The 19,893-nt window shown below is 38.3% G+C and overlaps 1 protein-coding gene across 9 annotated transcripts in view; it reads right to left on the bottom strand.

Moving 5' to 3' along the window:
- The window catches only part of PPP4R1 (protein phosphatase 4 regulatory subunit 1), a 35,147-nt gene that overhangs the window by 6,804 nt on the left and 8,450 nt on the right, over positions 1-19,893 (bottom strand). For 5 of the 9 annotated variants that reach the window (XM_083518630.1, XM_083518636.1, XM_083518631.1 and 2 more), the window contains 12 exons: positions 15,996-16,131; positions 15,072-15,178; positions 14,244-14,386; positions 13,006-13,152; positions 11,546-11,653; positions 9,723-9,788; positions 9,071-9,229; positions 7,815-7,945; positions 6,740-7,251; positions 1,391-1,566; positions 1,129-1,227; positions 113-298 (listed from right to left, as the gene is read on the bottom strand). In XM_083518630.1, the coding sequence (XP_083374756.1) occupies positions 113-298; positions 1,129-1,227; positions 1,391-1,566; positions 6,740-7,251; positions 7,815-7,945; positions 9,071-9,229; positions 9,723-9,788; positions 11,546-11,653; positions 13,006-13,152; positions 14,244-14,386; positions 15,072-15,178; positions 15,996-16,131 (1,970 nt within the window). The remainder of the gene's footprint in view (positions 1-112; positions 299-1,128; positions 1,228-1,390; positions 1,567-6,739; positions 7,252-7,814; positions 7,946-9,070; positions 9,230-9,722; positions 9,789-11,545; positions 11,654-13,005; positions 13,153-14,243; positions 14,387-15,071; positions 15,179-15,995; positions 16,132-19,893) is intronic. The other 4 variants (XM_083518633.1, XM_083518638.1, XM_083518634.1 and 1 more) reach the window with 1 other exon arrangement.

A 19,893-nucleotide genomic window follows, 5' to 3' on the forward strand; every position in this document is an offset into this window, starting at 1 on the left:
CATCAAGAACCTTAGACTCATTTCTGGAAGACTAGAGAAGCCAAAGCATACAATTTCAAATTGCACATAGTATCTAAGTACTTTCAGGTCTTATAAAGAGCTATAACATTACCTGCATGTCAGAGGCTAACGTCTCATAAGTATCTTTCAGACAGTGCCAGTTCTGTCTCCCTAAGGTAAGTGCCACACCTGGAAGGCTGTAGGCACAGTGCTTTGCAATCTCTGTATCAACAGTCTGAGCTCGAGAGGGATCAGTCATGGATAAATACTGGTCCAGCAAGGCCTGAGGTACAATGTCCTAAAACGCAAAGCATATGAATTTAAGTATATGTTCTGAGAAAACTACATCACCATAAAAAATAATTAATTAAAAATGTTAAGACTGCAGGGAAAGAGAATGAAAAAGAAAATTCAAGTACTATTTCTTAGGTTACATTATTCGTCTAATAACCAACTTGTTACGAGTATAAATGGGAACTTTTTAAGGAGAGCAGGAGCGAAGTTGCTCACCTTTCAATAGAGCTGATGGAGGGGCCTTGCAGTCCCATCTCCCTCCCTCTCCTGCAGTCCAATAGGACAGCTGCTGATGACAGTTGAGGGAGAAGCCACAAAATGAGGATGGGAGTCATGTGCAGCCCCCATGGGTGGAAGGTTGCCACATGCGCCCTAGGTCCTGAGAGTACAGAGTACAAGGGAAGCAGTAACTCAGGGCAACAGGATTAGCTGACTATATGGGCTATGATGTTTCTGTTTTGCCTACAGGTGCCTGAAGCCATTAAGGCAAAAGGGAAACAGAAAAGCTTGTGCATAGTACAAGCCATCTCTCTCACACACTCACTAGACCGGTGTGCAGTTACTGTAATAGAAATTCTTGCCGACTGCATGTACAGGTCAGATTTGCAACTGATGATGCTCTCAAGGGGACAACAGTAGTCTGAGTGAGGAGGCTCGGGTTTCAATTTTAAATATCGAAGTTCAGAATTCTTTAAAAAAGACGGAGAAAGTTACAGTGCACAATTTAAGCAAAGTAAAAATTATACTTACGGGTGTCGGATCATATATTACATGTAAAATTACTTTTAAGTTGCAGTTTCTCTCATGTACAAGAATAAAACTCTTTAAAAATACCTGAATTTTAGATTTTTTTTCTTCTTCAGGGCTGAAACTACTATTAGTGCTAAAGTCGGAATCATTATGAATATAACGCAGAGCAGATTCTACAATGTCCTGTGGTGGAAAGTTAAAAACAACAACTTACAATGCAGGCATACTCTGCAGCACTATCCAATGCATATTTACTCAAAAGTAAATCCAAAGCATATGAAAATGAAGTTACTTGTTTTCTGACATTAAGCTCAAGTGATAAAATTCATAGCAGCCAAATATTTACCTCAGCAGTATCATTGATTAAAGGCACTGGGTCATCCTGAATGGATGTAAAGCTCAGGTGATCTTTGATGCTCAGCTCATTCTGAGAATCCACTGACTTGCCAATGCCTGCTGTCGTTTCCTCCTGAGGGTCCAGGCTTGAGGCTCGAAGGGCAGCAGAGAGCACCTCCACTTGTGCTGTGCATGTAAGGAAGGGGGCAAGCAGGTCAAAAACTTGTTCTACAACCATTACACAAACATTTCAGTGGTGTAGTAGTACTTCCCCCACACCCTGCTTCATATTCCATTAACACAGCAGTTGAGAACCTCCACTGATGGAAGCAGAGCCTTTACAGAAATGCCCTGTGGCTATGGAATGATCTTGCTGCTAAGGTGTAAAGTCTTTAAAGGGTTTCAGAAGGAATTACAACACACTTCTGGTTAAGCATGGAATAAATCTGTTAGGTAAACTTTGGGAATATGCAGGCTCTGGTTTTATGCTGCATTTTTATTGCTTTTAGTATTTTACCCTGATGATGGCATGTAATCTGCTTTGTAAGCTGCTCCGAGCTTATGAAAAAACATCCTATCAATGCTCTAAATCAGGGGTCAGCAACGTTTATGGTCCCATGGACAGCCCTCCGTGGGCCAGAGGGCCCGTAATTTCTGGCGTCTGCGCATGCGCAATTTCCGGAGCTGCAGAAGTGAGTCCCCGAGCTGCGCCGGTTTAGCACAAAATGCGAGTGGGCAGCTCGGTTTGGGGGCAGCTCGTGGGCTGGTCAAATGACCTTCACGGGCCGCTTCTGGCCCATGGGCCTTAGGTTGCTGACCCCTGTTCTAAATGAAAGCTGTACGACAGTGCAAGATGCAGTTCCACTAGGATTTCCAAGCATGCATACTCAAAGATAATAGTAAATAGGTGAACAGGCAGTACACATTTGGAGGCTACCAAGGAAGCCCTTTACTTCTTTCTGCAGAGCCAATGAAATTAATGAACCTGACTTAGTTAGGTCCTTTAAATAGGCTCACTCTGACCCCTTGCATCAGCATTTTTCATTTGCTTTCTAAAGTCTTGCATATTTTGATAGTAACAATGTAGGGTTATATATAGTATTATCTACTCACAGCTAATTCAAAGACCTGAATGTTCATGATATGCAAATTCTGCAAATTTATACATCCAGAGTATTTAAAGTAGTTATGGAGATTTATCTCATTATATATTTTCTTCTGTTCTTGTAACTGCACAAGTTGACCACCACAGACTATAGGCCTCAGCAGTGGCCAACAGACAAAGTTGACTGTATGGTTCTCCTCCTGCTACACAGTCAGCTGTATTAGTGGTTGTTATATTCAGCAAAGAGCTGAAAGAAGCAATTCATCCTGGGGAAGCCATTGTTTCTGGCCATTTGCCATTTGAGACAGGGGTCACTGTGTTAGTTATGTTCTGCCTAGGTTTTTAGGCTTTTCAAAAGACTCGGGGGGGGGGGGCAGAATCTTCTTTTGAAGAAACCAAACAAAGCTTCAGTGTTAAATATGCAACTATAAGAACTGAGACACTGGGAACTAACTGGTGATTGAATTAGGATTTGCTAGGCACAACTAAGCAAGGCTTGGTGACATGAAATGCATGTAGCCATATAATGAATAATAAAACATCCATATAATAATAGTAATGATAACATACACTGAATGCTTAACTATTTTTCTATTCACTACTTTATTCATTCTTGTGACATCCTTAAAGTGATGCCAATTTTATTATCTCCAATTTGAGGGGAATGGGGAAGGAAAGGAGAGATAGAGAAACTTGCCAAAGGCTGTCTAGTGTCACAGTGGGCAGAAGTTAGATCTAGATCTACTTGTACATGCCTAGCAGTAGATTGGCATGGGCTTCTGATTCCCAATTGCGTGTGAATAATAGCAACAAATTGATACCTCTCCCTGCCACCCTAAATTATACTGCTGAAATGTAGAAAGCTTGGGGTAACCCAAATTAGAGTTTTGTGTGAAAGATTGTGAGCTCCATTCAGGATTCCTAGGCCCCAAATTATTTTATTTGCCTGCCTCTTGCACTAGGCAGCTTTGAGTAGATCTTGGGGTTTAGTAAAAAATACAGTATATTTTGCAAGCCTTAAGTCTGTCTACCCTGGTGTAGTGAACTCACAGTTGAGGTGATATTTGATTTTAAGACAGTTTGGAAAGCAGCCTCTCAGGTATGATTCTGATTAAGGGACTAATGCTTTTGCAAAGGATTTTAAAAGATGACTGGTAATACTGTGTGATGCGTAGATGAGAGAGTTGTGAGGTAGGGTTCAATTATTCAAAGGAACTAGATACTGCAATTTCAGGACCATTTTTTTAGGTCCTGAAAGTGGAAGAATTTATTGTGAAACTTTAAGGAAATAAATGTCATTCAGGTATAGAATAATTTGGGGGCACCACCACTAATTGGTACTGTCTTTTATCCTTGTCTGACTCTGCAACTTCATGTGAATCATACCTTGGTTAGCATCAATACCAAAACACATTGCTTTTGGCTCCTTTCCCATTCAGTTGAAACTTCCCCAACTCCCCCGGTTCAAATCAAAATGTATCTCTCTCACACTACCTAAAACCTGGTGCCTACCAAACCATTACACGAGACATGTCATGCTGTTCTCTCTAATGCAACATGTGCATTATATGACATTGGCTGTGACAACCCATGTGATTTTTATGAACATTTATTATGTAATCACATCCAATGTAGTACTGTGGCATTAAAAAACCAACATGTTAGCCACTACAGGGAATAAGATTAAAGATTAGAAGCACGGGGAACACGACAGATGACTGTAAGGGCAAAGGAAGAAAAGCAGCAGAGACATTTATGGCTTTAAAGCAATATAAATGTGTACAAGTAACTGGGAATGCGATGGAAAGCACTTTCATCTACTTATTAAAACAAGCATAAAATGAGGTAGGTAGTTAGAGCTCAGACCTAGTTCAAACTGGCCTTAATAGATTGGAGAACTGGGTCCAAATGAACAAAATGAATTTTAATAGGGACAAATGTAAGGTTTTATACTTAGGCAGGAAGAGCCAGCTGCATAAATGGGGGAAACCTGGCTTACCAGTAGTACCTTGTGAAAAGGATTTAGGGGTCTTAGTAGACCCTAACTTAACATGAGTAAACAGCAAAAAAAGCTTATGCATCAACAGAAGTCTAGTGTCCTGATCAAGGGAAGCCATAGTACCGCTCTATTTTGCTTTGGTCAGATCACATTAGGTTATCTGGGGAAATTTCAGGGCAATGATCTGTTTAGACGAATTCAGGGTTTCCTAAACATAGGTCTCCAGCTGTTTCTGGACGACAATTCCCATCATCCCTGACAACTGGTCCTACCCTACCAGCTAGGGATGATGGGAGTTGTAGACCAAAGCAGTTGGAGACTCAAGTTTGGGAAGCCCTGATTTAATTTATACTACCTCTCATTTCCTTCATTTAGTAAATTCTATTTATTATTTTAGTTGTGTGTGTAGTTGCTAACATACAATGCTTGCACAGCAATACAACATCCTCCTGTTTTTTTATCATCTGCAGCTTCTGTTTCCTGAAGTGCTCTTTCTTACTTCCTTTCTACTTCACAACACAGTAAGTTGCTATGTGATTACTTCACGGAGGAGCATAATTTTAAAATGCTTCCTGTGGTGCATTCGCATAGGGAACATTTCTAGTACTGAATCCCATCTTTCAGAAAGTCCTCTAATAGATACAATACTTAAGAAGCTACTCAGTAGTACTCATGTTGGCAAGCTGCCTGCAAGTGAAAATTCATTTAAGCAAATCTGCTGTAAAATACAAGGGTGGGAAGCTTCCTAATAAAGTGTATTTTGAGATTCTGTATTCAAACCCAAGCCAACTGAGTGGAGACTATAATAAGCTGTCCAGAGTCACTATTTGGTATCTGACATCATTAATGGATCAAGTAGTTCATTTTCTAGCCCATTTTCTGCAATTAACCATTTATGGATTAAATTAGTAAATTAGCACAATGACCAATGGGAGTAATTCAAGATTCAAGAGACACACTTGGAAGGGCTAAGTAGTAATAATGAAATGGACAAACTGGTTTTTGTTTTTGATGTAAGAGGCAGCTGACCTGTTTCTTCCATAGTTCATAAAGAGGTGTACTGCAACCAACACCCCTAATATGGTAATGGATCCTGCTACCAGAACTTTTATCTTTCATATGAACATAAGAAGAGCCCTGCTGGAAAAGGCCTAGCTAATCCTGCATTCTGTTCTCACAGTGGCCAACCAGATGCCTATGAAAAGTCAACAAACTGGACACATGAGCACCCTTCCACTCATGATTCTCAGCAACTAGTATAGAGGTTTCCAGAGCTGATGCTGAATTACATTACACTAGCTGTCTCAGACCCAGCACTGCTTGGGAATTCTAAGAAACAAAAAAGTGAGTACCATTTTGAAATTGGTGATTAAAATTTGCACAGTTTTGAAAGGTTCAGTACGCCATCTTGATTCAAAATGGTGTCCAATTATATCAATAGACAAAAACCTGCTCCTTGATCTCAGGAACCATCATGCAAGCTTTCTTAAGAGGTGTCCAAATTCAGAGAGATGAGCTAAAGAGACCATCTTCCAAAATACATAGTAGATTCAGCAGCACCTAGGAACATTCAGTAACTTTACAGAAAAAATTGCCAAGAAGAGGGTTTGTAAACCAGTCCTAAGGGCAATTGTATTCAGGTGGAGACACAGATTTATGCAAATTATTATGAATTACAACCACATAAAGAGCTTCACATGCCACACCATATTTAAAAGTGAAGTGGAACAGGGATCAAGAGGCATGTTCCATGACATTTCTGATAGCAAAATATTAAATGAAATGCAAAATGTTTGCAGCCCCTGAAGGTTCCTGGAAATTAATCTACATAGGGATGGTAGAGACTTTGGGCTTGCAGCTTCACTTCTAATGTACTGCAATATGTTGATATAGTTGGGATTTGATAACCCAAATCACTTTTTAACGGGCAGCTTAACATTTAAACCAGGGAGTAAAATGGCCAGGGAAAACTAGCCCAACTAACTTGTAACAATTTATCCACTCTGTAATTTAGATCTTTGTTTGAAATTAAGAAAAGGAAATGGAAGGACAGAAGGGGGGGGGGAGTAGTTGTGCAAAACAGAGACCTGATTTTCTTGATAAGTAAGCATAGCGTATTTGCATAAATCAAGGCTATTTACCTACAGGATTCTAAGATTCATTTCAGTTTCAATCAATTGGCCTTAATCTTTCTTTTCTAGGCATCTAATTCACACCTCACCTGGAACTAGGAATGTATTAACATGTATTAATACCTTTAACATCTGGATCATCTATATGAGGCTCCAAATTTTCTATCATTTCTTCCAACTCCTTCCTTGTAGCCATGGTAACGTTTGAAGAAGCTGATGCAACAACTTCCTGCTCTCCTTCCTGAGTTTCTGAATCAAGTGTTTCTGCAGTTTCTTGAAGTTCTAAATCAATATCTATCTTGGGAAGTGGAGTCCTCCAGAAATTGAATGAGTTATATAGCTCCTGATCAGAAAGGGGTTTTTCCTGGGAACTCGGTGCAGGTGCTGGCAATACTGCTATACTACAGCAATCAAAACTTTGCTCGTTCTTATTTGCTGCTTCTTGACATGATTCTGAAGACGAAGTGCAATGAAACATTGTCTCAGGCAGGGAATGAACCAACATGGAGTTACTCTCTTCCTTGTCATTTTCAAGGGTCTCTGCAAAATCACTCTCATCAGCATCTAAAGGCAACTCTGTCTGGCTTTGTACATCATGTGTTGGGATATCTTCTGTATCTACAATTCTTTCATTGCTGGACAAAGAAAATAAATGTGTGTGTTATCTACCATAGTGGTTATAAAGACATAATTGGCTACAACATGGGTGGTCAATCTGCAATATGGAGGTCACAAAGGGAAAAATGGAGGGTGGTAGGATGCTGGGACAAACAAGCAAACACGAAATTAAAGACACGTGTTACACCAAAGCACAAGGAGCTGTATGTGCACTGTAGTGCAAAATAAACTGGCCTCAACTTCTGGCATAGTTAGTCACCGCTGGTCTACATAAGGACACTTGTGCCTTTCTTAATTGCTCACAAACAGGCAGCATCAAAATTAAGGTACTTCAAAAAAAATGAACATTTGGCACATATATTCTGTATCCACAATTTTTTCATTGCTAGACCCAGAAAATGTGTATGTCTAATAATCAGAATGGTTGGGTTGTTTAAAAGAAAGATTTTTTAAAACCCATCCTACCTCAGAACATGAGACATGAAATTTCCTTCATAATGGTAGAACATACAATCAAAGCATCAGTAAAAAAAATGCTAAGAGCCAATGAATTTAAATGAAATTAATAACCAGTCCATACCTATGTTCCTCTGCAAGGTTCCGATCCTCAGTGTTTTTACATTCTTCTTCTTTAAAAAATTGACCACTGCTGGATGGATTAGCGAACGTTGATATAAAAGGCCCCAGGGATTGAAAGGCAGCTTGGCGGACCTAGAGTAATGGATTCCAGAGAGTTCCTTTAAATATAGCTGCTTGTAATGAGTGCTCCAGCTGTCAGTAGTGGAAACATCATAAGTTCCCCAAGGTATGCTGCAAGGAAATCTTGCATCTTGAAACAAGGCCAACAAGTGGGACATGGGAATGCATTATGCTAGCTGCCTCAAGAATATTACATTACAACCGGGTACATACTTGAGTGTCACACCAGTGTCTGAATATGCATATTAAAGTACATATCTGTCTGCAGGAGAATATTTAAAAACTCTAGAGCAAGGGTGGGGAACCTGCAAACCCTGCAGATGTTGTCAGACTCCAGCTTCCAAAAAACCTCAGTCAATATGACCAATGGTCAGGGATGATGTTCTTGGACTACAGCTCCTGTCTGGAGGACCACAGGTTAGCTACCCCTTATTCTAATCCAGAGAAATCTTGCATTAGTCACATATATTTCACCACAATTTTACTATAAGTTCCTACATTACACTTCCATCCATATTCAGAACTTACAGAAGTACACATCTCTTTAACAGAAGAAATCACAATTTGTCAAAGCAGATATTAGAATGGGTGAGCAGGAAATCCAAAAATATTTTCAAATACATATTTTAAAAGCTGGAGAAGGAACCAAGTAACAAATACAAACCAGATTGTAATAGATATATATACATTTTCACATCCTGTTTCCTGCCCAATCCCTTTGTCAAACCATCTTAAGAACCTCTGTACACTTTCACTGTTCATGGTTATATTTACTTTTATAATAAAAGGTTTCATTTTGGGGCATATACTTTTACTTTTGGTTCTGGCAAATAACAGCACTGTTCCTTATGCTTTTTCAAAATAGTAAAATATGTTGTGGCATCTAACAAATAAGTAAAACGACAAAAGTATCTGGACATAGAGTTGCCTTAAAATGCTAGCCCTAATAGTTATTGAAAACATAATCAACGTCTACAAAACACTACAGAGGATGGAGCTTCTATATCTTGCATAATACATTACCCCTCTTCCACGTCAACGGTATTATCAATACTTTAAACATTAATTAAACTCTCTCAAAATAATTATCAAGTATCTTGCAAGAGGAGAAGGGGAACTTAACAACTGAAAACTTACCCATCGTGAAGGGTCACTGATAAGGTTAATAAAAAGTGTTGATAATTTTGTTCGCCGGACCTCCTGTGATGTGGCACATGAAACAGCCATAAAACATTCAGCACAAGCCTTCCGCACACCCCAAACATTATCAGAACAAAGCTGAAAAAATCTAGGAAGCTGAAAAAATACAAAGCATAACACAAATTTTGTATGAATAATTTAAATGCAGTTTTGACTTTTTATCTTGAAATAATTTCTCATAAACTTGTAAAATGTTATAGTGGAAAATTATTAAGTGTGCTATGGACAAGATTAAGACAAGGGTGCATTCATTTTTTTGCTTCCTATGTTTGGAATTGCTTTACTATATTGCTTCCTTTTGGCATTAAAAAACCATCCCATCGTCTCACAAAGAGCTTAAGCTACTCCAGTAAGCTACTTCACTCAGCAGCATTCTACACAACTTGTAGCTTTTGGAACAGCCCTACACAGAATTCATGTGTAACTGTGGCCAGGATATCTAGGTCCAGGAATGGCCGTAGCTGATGCACTAAAGTTGATGAAAGGCATTAATGAAATCTAGCATAAATCAGTGTTCTTTGGTTCCAGTGATTTTAATAGGAAGAATTATAACTAACTGCAGCTTATCGAAACCTATTCCAGAATTTACCAGCATTTCTTCAGTGGCTTGCTGTCCAACTACACTACAGATGTCACCAAAGTTGGCTGCACAAACCTGAAAAAACAATACATTTATTATAATATGGCACCAAGCAGACAAAAACTATTCAAAAAAGCAAGACTGCGGTTCTCAAACTACTCCATGTAATGCTTTGCAATCAACTGTAAATCTATTGCACTGGGCCACAGGTTTACTACTCACTGCAGTTCTAATCTTGAAAGTTAGCTAATTTTAAAATAGGAGATACAACTTGATATGTACAAGAAGTCTTGTTTCCCTAAAAGTTGCAGGAACAAACTGGTAAAGAGCAGAATTGGTTTAAGTATTAAGTAGGATAAAATATACATTTTTTTTAAAGGTTCTGGAAACTTATGAGCCAATGTGGGCGATCAGAAGAGTCTTCTTTCCTAAGTTGTTGAGTTTACCCAACTCCCTCTGGTTCATCCCCTTACTACAGAGCTGATGCTGAATGAGGTGAACATTCAATGCAATTATGTTTTCCTTTGGGGAGAATGAAGGTGGATCTCATTTCACATTTAGCTGTTAACCAATCACCAGATTTTGAGTCAAGAAAGAATTTCCCCCTAAAGTTCAGACTTTACTTGCATCCACACCGTACATTTAAAGGACCCTTCTTCCACCTTAGGAGTAATGGCTTCTCCTAAAGTATCCTGGGAAATGTAGTTTGCTAAGGGTCTCTGCACCTTTCACAAAATATGGTTTCCATTACTCTCTGGGAAAAGCCATGACTCTTAAAGTGGTGGAAGAGTGCTTTAAATGTTTGGTGTGGGTATGATGCCAATAACACATTTGGAGACATTTGCCCTTCCCCTAGTGCAGCAATGGCTCATTTGTTTGTTAACTGCTCTTGTCTTGCACTGATGTACCTCAGTACCATGGACTTTGTTCTGCTTTGGCCAACAAACTGTGTTGTATTGGTCATCTGTCATGGATGCTTTAGTTGAGATTCCTGCATAGCAGGGAGTTTGGACTAGATGACCCTTGGGCTCCCTTCCAACTCTACAATTTTATGACTTGAAGAGGAAATATTGATGTATGCAAGATCTTGCCTTAAAGTAGCTGGGCTGATCTTTATGTTCTTCCCGATCCTTCCCAGCTTTATGATACTAGCATTTTAATTTCGGGATTCCATAATTTTTGCAGAATAAAGTGAGGATAGGATAGGAGTCAAATGTTATCATTCTAATGCTTTAAATTTTTACAACTGTTTGACTGGACAATATTCAAAGTATGTGCTCTGGCGAGTCAAATGCCAAACCCTAGAGAGTATCAGCAACAGCTGACGTTTACTTGCTTCTTCATTTGCAGTGATGTCCTGAAAATCCTTCATTTCTGCCCTGCCTTGCTGTGAATGGAGCCAGTGAATCCCGCCCTTCCTCCAAGAAATGCAAGATGGCATACAAGGAGTTATCACATTTTTAGCCTCTTAGCTACCATCAGTGATGGTTAGCTACTGAGATAATGATTCACTCAAAATTACCCACTGAGCTATCTGGCAGAGGAGGGACTTAAAAGTCATGTCTCCAGAGTCCCAAGTCATATTTTTTAGATGCCACACTGACAACTTAAGACAATGGTTGTTTATGACCATACTCGTTGCCTATAGTTTCCTCATTCATTCCAATAAACAGGAAAGACCTGCATGTACAAAGCTGCCAAGAGATCAGTGCATTCACAAAGGAGGTTTTGATTCCTACGTAGAATAAATGCTTTCCATTTCCAAAAAAATGCATGGCTAAAATTCTGGCAAGGTAAAGAAATAAGAGATTTACAAAGGAAAAAGGTCATACCTTACGAACATGAAACATTCTGCAGTCACAGCACATCTCACAAAACCTGGGAAGAATGAGCCTCTCTGTAATGTCCTTTCCTACCATAGAGGCCATTTTGCACATTATCTAATTACAAGAAAAACATTGATTATGCATCTGGTATCACTGCATTCCTAGATATGCAAAAATTCCTACTTGTAATCCAATATCATTTTTATGAAAATGTGTATTACAAAATGCTTAATTAGTATTTTCTCTTGCATCCTCTCTGTACATTGAAACAAAATGCTCTTGCTAATTAAAATTAACAGAAGGCAGATACATTGAAAAAATGTTTCTCTTGGTCTCAGCTAGGGGTTGCCTACCTTTTTGGACTAGTAGTAGTATTTTGAATTTTAGGAAAGCACCATGGGCACCAGTCAAAAAATGGCTGGTGGGGCTGGTGGTGGCATGACACAACATAAGAGCACACTCATTGCTGCTTCATGCTCCACCCCTTATGAGTAATGTGAGAAGTCAGCTATGACCTTTTAATCCTGATTGTGGAGATCATACAATGTTGACCCCCCCCCAAATTCCTACCAGGGAAAAATCTAGAAAATGGTCACACCACACTCACTATGTCTTGCATAACACATGCACATGTTCACCACACACATACAGACCACAGACACATATGCATCTGCCTGCCCAAGTGCATCTCTCTCTCTCTCTCTCTCTCTCTCTCTCTCTCTCTCTCTCTCTCTCTCAGACCTACCTGCAACTCCCCTCCCTACTCACACACACCAACCATACATACACTGGTACCTGAGACTCCTTTGGGAGGAAGGATGTGATAGAATTTTAATAAATGCAACACTCTTTCTCTCACACAGATCACACATACCTCCCCCCACTCTTTCTCAGACACAGACCACATCTCTTTCACTGACCAAGTATGTGTCAAAGAAAGTGCCTGCTGCTAGCGTTCAATGGTTGTTGAGCTACAGCCAGCTGAATGAATGAGGTGAACCCTTTCACTCCTTTTCTCCCTCCACCAGACATTGACAAAGAAAGAAATCATGGGTGAAATAATTTTCCTTGTTTGCAAGGCCCAGTAAGACAGAACAAAGGCAATTAAATTTTTTTCCTAATTATTTTCTAATTTGAGTTCTTGGTCCACATTAAGTTCAGTGGATGCAATCCTGTATAGTTTGGATGCTTTATTCCATGGAAGTTAACCAGGAGTTTAACAACTTGTGAGCAGGATTGAAGCATCACCATTCTTCCATTTCCTCTGTTCTTGGTCCAAAAAAAATGTTTTATGAACTCTGAAACATGCTTATCGCTATAACTACACCATTATCTTAGTCTGCAAAGCACCATTTTACATCTCATTCATGACAAAGGATACTCTATGGGAAAGCAAGCATGTTTGCTGCTTAGTAAATCCAGATAATTAATTAATATAGACAATGCAAAGTCATCCTCCAACTTACTGCCACAGCCTCTGTCTTCACATCATCATTGCTGTCTGGAGCCGTCAGCTCTACAAGAACTGGGCATACTTTGGCCTCCACATCATATCGTTCAATAAGTTCTTGCTCTAAAAGAACAAGTAATGCTGCCTGGCTTGTTTTTCTCACCTATGTTTAAAAAGAAGAGAGGAAGGGACTTGAATTATGTTTCCAGCTGTGCCACAAAGCTTTAGAACAAACATTTTATAAGACAGCAAGAACTAACTCCTGTGAATCGCTTTCAGGCTCCACTCTATATTTACCTAGGAATGTCCCACTGAACTCAATGGGCCTTATTTCTGAATAGGATCTACACAGGATTATGTTGTCTGGGATATTGCCATACACTGTTAGTATTTATTTCCATGAATTCTTAAACATATGGAATGATACCATTGTAAATCTTTAATTTGATAATATTTATACTACTGCTACTATGTAACACCGGTCAAGTACCACTGCAAAAGGCACTAAAGAGAACACAGAAGTAAACAGGTTATTCATACAGACTAGCCTTTCCTAACACGATGCCCTCCAGATGTTTTGAACTATAAGGACATCGGTTTGTGGAAGACTAATATAAATTGTTTAATTTAATTACTGAGTCTGTAACACAAATTTATTTCAAAACTCTTTAATCTAATTTTAGTTGTTGGGACATTCACTGATCCAAATAATTGTGAAATTTCAAAACCACGAAACTGCCTTGTTTTTCCCTCCCTTGTAGTGAATGTTCAGGTGTCAGACCCTATGGGAAGGGACCTGTCATGTTGCTACTTCAAAGTCCCATACATACTGATGCTGTTAGGTAAACAATTTATTTGGATGAGCATTAACATGGTACTATTAAACGCAGGTCCAGCTTACCGAACACAATGCATTCTCAGGAAACTGTTCATTAGAAGAGCATTTGCATAACAAGCTGACAATTTCCATTATTTCCTACGGGAACATTTCTAATCCATTATCTCCCCCCACCCTAAAATGGCTGCCGCCAACCAGCAAAACATAAACAAGTACGGATGTGGGCAAATTGTGGCTATTCAGATATCTGAATCAGCTGTGCGTGTAGTAAGGTTTGCGTATAATTGTTCATGTTCAGGTAAGTGAATTTTTGGATAACAAGTGGGAGGATCACAGGATCTGCGTGTAGTTTATTTCAAACAGGTAAAATCTGTACACAACTGTGTAATTATACAATAACTTCAAAGAATTCTCACCTGGTTGTTCTGGTCTGCAAGATATCTTACCACAATAGGCAATAAATATTTTGAAAAAGCGTAAGGGATTGAAGGCCTGTTTTCTTGACAAAACATAGCTATATGAGGCACCTGTTCCATCAATTCAGCTCGTACTGTTGGCTCTATTGATAAAAATGTCAAGATGAACCAGTAAATCATATGTTATCGATCTCCTGATCGAAAGTCAAATACCTACTATAATGCAGTACTAATAAACTATCTCTAATTGGTCATAAAGGAATCGTTTTGGATTCAAATTTATTGCTTCATGAATTAAAAGTTCAAGAGAGTCACTAATCCTTCTTGTTTTGCAAGTAGTATTAATTGTGGAATTCAACTGATGTCCCTGTGCTCACCAAAGTCCTTTTAATCCAGAGGATGCATCTGCTAAGTGGAATAGGAAGGGTGGCAATTTTTGCCAATTTCCCCATCCCACTGCACTTCCCTACCACTTTCTGCCTTTAATCTGCCTTTAATACCTTATGCCAGTCTCCATTTTTCTCTCATTTTATGGTTTCGTTTTCCTGAAAAGCCTCCTTGCTATTAGGAGCCATTTTGAAATAGGTATTATTTTGATCCTTTTCTAAATATTCTTTACAGTGCTGCCAGCAATAACATGAATTTGGTTTTATAATCATGATTCTTCAGCAGCTGCAAAGCAACAATTGCTTTTTTGAATGAACTACTGAGGATACTAATTGCATGGAATAAAGAAAGAAATATAATCTAGTTTATCCACTGTTCACATTAACCACCCCAGCATTTAATCTACTTCATTACCTCATTAAGATAGCTCATACTACACACCTGAATCATCAGCTAGCCTGCTGACTCTTTCCAGTACAGCAATACAATCTCTCTCATCATCACTCACTTCTTTCAAAGTGTCCAACAAACTTCGAGCCACCATTTGCCTAGAACATGAGACAATAAAATTGCAATATTGTGGAATATAAGTTTATAGCTTTTACATGTCAAGAAATAATTTATCTATCCCACTTTAATATAACACATTTGCATCCAAGCCTTCTTTCTACCCTATTTTGCCCACAACAACCCTTAGTGTGTGTGTCTTGCCCAAAGTTTCATGGCTGTGTGGCAACAGGAACCCAGCTTTCCTGGTCCAAGTTTCTGTCTTCTACACCAAATACGGCCCGCTGCCCACAGGATAAAAAACTGTTCAGAACAGAATACTTAACATTAAAAAATCAAAACAAACCATTTTGAACTATTACCCAGAAAAGAATACTAAAATTAAACCACTGTATAAGAATACCGAGTACAAAAAGAGGAAAATATTTCCTTAGAACTCAACAAAAACTAAGGTGAATTTTACAACATTGTATATTCCGATATCAGATGGCAGACAGATCCTTGTAAACAAAGACATGTTACATTAAATGTAAATATGAGGAGGCCACCATCTTTAATCATGTGTACAAATGTTATTCTTACATTTGGAAATGAACTGTAGTCTCTTCAAACATTACTGTGTTATAGCTGTGTTATAGTGTGAATACAATACAAATCTTAAATACATATCTTCTTACAAAGTAATGTATCAAACAGCTCTTGATAAGGACAGATAATCCATTAAATGAAAAAGGTGGACAGGTGTGTGAATTTAATTCATAGAATTTCCTTGTAAAAAGAGATTAAGTTTTGTCCTGCACACAAAACATTTTAAGATAGCTCCTTATAAAACAGATTATTTAGGCTAAAATACCATACCTGTTAAAAATATTCTCGCTTGCAGCGTACTTGTCCAATCTTCCCAGAGGAGTCAACATTTCATCTTGTGAGACAAAGTCCAGGGCTGAAGGTATAATAATCACATCAGACTCTGAGCTGTAGTCATCCACACCAACTATCAGAGACATCAGAAACATTCCTTATAATCACAAATCTATATTTTAAAACAGATGCCTAATGCTGAGAAGCTAGGCTATGCAGCAGTCTGCTTTCAACACAGATTAGTCTTAAAACTTTGTGTGCCTTTACCATTCTTCCCTTTCAAAGCATGCTTTTTGTACAATTCAGCCATTCTTCTTGAACTGTATCCACTTTTTGTACAAAATTGTTCTCCAATTTCCTTCAGTCTCAAATATTTTGTAAACCACACACCATCTGCAGCTGACTGCTTTTTCTACTAGTCCTTCAGTAAAGTAACTGTTTTCTAAAACCTCTCCTGTCATACCAGATGAAGATCTCTAGTAGCCAAATTTGTATACATAAATGAATATGAACCTCAAAATTGATGAAGACTCAAGAAACTAGTTAGGAAGTGCAATTTCATTAAAACCAAAATCAGGACTTAAAACCACTGTTAAGGTTAAGTATAGTTTAAATATAAGCATTCAGCATGCTGGTGCACAGAGCTAAAAATTTTGCTTCTCCTCTGCTCCTACTGTGCTGCCCTAGTTTTGCTTAGCATTACATAGAAACCATGGGCAGTAAAGCCAAGAACAAACTTAGGTTATAATTAATTTGCTTGGAGGGAAGCAAACCACAAGTCTAGGTTCAGGCATAATGCTGAAGCAAATCCAAGGCTTCGCTCCTGGAAGCAGCAGAGCGAAGTACCTGTGATTGTGGCATCTAGTGCAATTATCTAGACGCTGCTGGGCTGTACTTTGTATTTCTTCAAATTTGTTAGTTAGTTTTAAGTTCAGGATGGGGTGGGAGAAGAAGTCAGCCTATATCCATGATGTTGTCTTCCAACCTATTGCAACACTATTCATGTCAGCAGCAATCTGATCAAGTTTAATTACCAACACTTACATATTGTCAAAGCAACAGACATAAAAATCTTGTGAGTACTAGTTATCTCCAAAAAAACATGGATGATCCCCACTTGTTCAAGGATCGGTCATCTATGGAATCCACTGCTGTCATTCTAACTACTCTCTCAATTTACCATTTTGCTTTCACTGGCTGGCTGGCTTATTAACAGTCTTTTTATAAGAGTAATGCTTTTAATAAGTCAGATGGAGCACTTTCCATTGTTCTACCCTTTTGGAATACAGTGGGAAGAGGAACTGGCCATTCCCCATCTATTTTCATACAGATGAATATTCCAGTTGTCTCATGCTTTCTTATTTTACACTTATTCTACAGCATAGAGGATAACGGTCTCTTGTTACCTACGGTATACACATAACAATAGGACCCTTGATGCATGATTAGGGCTCTCTGGCACTAACACAAATTGCTAACAGTCTCCCAAGTCCCAAGTGTCTTTACATGATTTTCTAAACATTTAAGCAATGTAGGGATTGTTTGCTATTGAGTTGTCAGGTTTTAAAATATTTACATTTACTGTATCCCAATAAAAATATTTTTCAAGTAAAGTTGTGAAATTGTTTGACTATCACATTTAAACTAGAAAGTCTGATTCATTTATTTATTTTTTCATGTAGGAATATTTCAGATAAATGGCTTTGGCTAAAAGAAAAAAATCCAATGTATTTATTTATATAAAACAAAATTATGAAATCAAAAGGTGTCTGAGCTGTACCTCCATATATAACATACTGGATCAGGCCAAAGATCTATCTAGTCTAGCATTCTATTATCATAGTGGTCAACCAGATGCCATGGGGAAGTCTGCAAGTAGGACCAGAGTAGGACCAACTGTGCTCTTCCCCACTCTCACTTCTCATCAACTGGTATTAAGAGACATGATGTAGCACAGCTGTATACTGTACCATTACTATTCACCTAAAACTGAATTGAAACCATCTCATTTGACAAAGGTTTTCAGCAATGAAAGTTTCATTGTTGCAGAGGTAGCTGAAAATATAATGCTAAAGCAAGCAATCAGTACTTTGGCATGTGTTTTTAAGTCAGCTTCTTAATGTTAATGGACACACCTCTCTACATTATTATTACTATTTCCAAATTTAAGTTCTGCATGGGCTACCTTGAGTTTTTCACATCTGAATATTGTCAAATAAGTGAAACAACATACAGTAGTTAACAGAATTCACAGTTTGAATGTGGAAGGTGTCAAACCATGTGCAACTCAAGCATACAAAGCAGCTGCAGTAGTTCAGCATTCCCCCCCCCCAAATGTGGCCTTTAATGCTTAATTAATTGCTAGTTTCCAGGCTGTGAATCGCTAACGTCTGGGATTAGAAAGACATAGAATTTGATTTTCATTCCTGTTACATTAGTTTTTTCTAACAGGTTTCCCAGGTAATATACAGATTATGTTAGCCTAACCATCAATTTTCATTTCAATGAAGTTCTCGTTATCTGTACAAATCTACCCATGTTCTCATATCTGAATCAATTAAGTTTAGGAACCTGAATTATTGTAATTTTCCATTATGGTAAGAAAAATTACCATACAGTGGTACCTCAGGTTACATACACTTCAGATTACATACACTTCAGGTTACAGACTCTGCTAACCCAGAAATAGTGCTTCGGGTTAAGAACTTTGCTTTAGGATAAGAACAGAAATTGTGCTCCGGCAGCGCAGCGGCAGCAGGAGGCCCCATTAGTTAAAGTGGTGCTTCAGGTTAAGAACAGTTTCAGGTTAAGAACAAACCTCCGGAACGAATTAAGTACTTAACCAGAGGTATCACTGTATGTCCATTCATCCAAAACATCACTGTTTATTAGTTTAATAAAATGTACTAAGACGATGCATAAATATTTCCCTTTATAAGCAATACCTGCAGGAGACGAACAGTTCTACTACCTCATATAACTTTTAATAGATGCCAATATTCGGGGGGGGGGGTGGAATGTTTATGGAACACCACCATGATCTCAGTGTAAACACAAGATCTGGTTGTATCATGGAGATGGGAAGCATGTGACCCTCCAGATGTTGTTTGACTTCAGTGTTCATCAGCTTCAGCCAGCATGGCCAACTATTAAGGACGAATGGAGGTGTAGTCCAGAATCATCTGGAGAGCTACAGGTTCCTATCCCCTCTGCTCTAACATGAAGGAAACATAGGAAACTGTTTAAAATTGTACAATATTGTAAACATAAAAAATAACCCCAAAAAAGAATTAACTTAAATAGGAAGCAAAAAGGCTAGATAAATGCACTGAATTCAAATCAATCTTAAAACTCAAAAACCTACTGCCTAACAATGTACAACAGTTTTGGGATTTTTTTAAAGGATACAGCAATCAATGTTTGCCCACAAAAGGTAGGAAAATTTGCATACTGTTACCAAATACCATTCCATTTTGTAAGCATAATTTTGAACTCTTCCATTTAAACATATTTCAACAGTGTAGTCATCCCTTATGGAATCTCCTATGCTACTAACCACACAACATTGCTTTCCTAATGTCTATTGAAAGTACCTCCTTTTCTGATCTTTGGCACCTGTCTGCCTGTAGTTTATAGGCAATTCAGTTACATGTCTATATTCAGAAATGACATTTATTATACAAACAAAACTCATGTTCACTGTGGAATGTGGACAACCATCAATTTTATTCTCCTATGTAAATGAAATTCACAAACCTATCCAAGACAAAAATACTGTTTTTCCATCTATACTCAGATGGTTTCAAAAGAACAAGAAATCTTTCTACTATTCTCCTAGTTACTACTGGTCAAAGTGACCATGCTAAACAGCAATGTGTTGTATTCATCTAAGTCA

The sequence above is a fragment of the Podarcis liolepis genome, assembly GCF_965112155.1.
Source record: "Podarcis liolepis genome assembly, chromosome: 8".
NCBI lineage: Eukaryota > Metazoa > Chordata > Lepidosauria > Squamata > Lacertidae > Podarcis > Podarcis liolepis.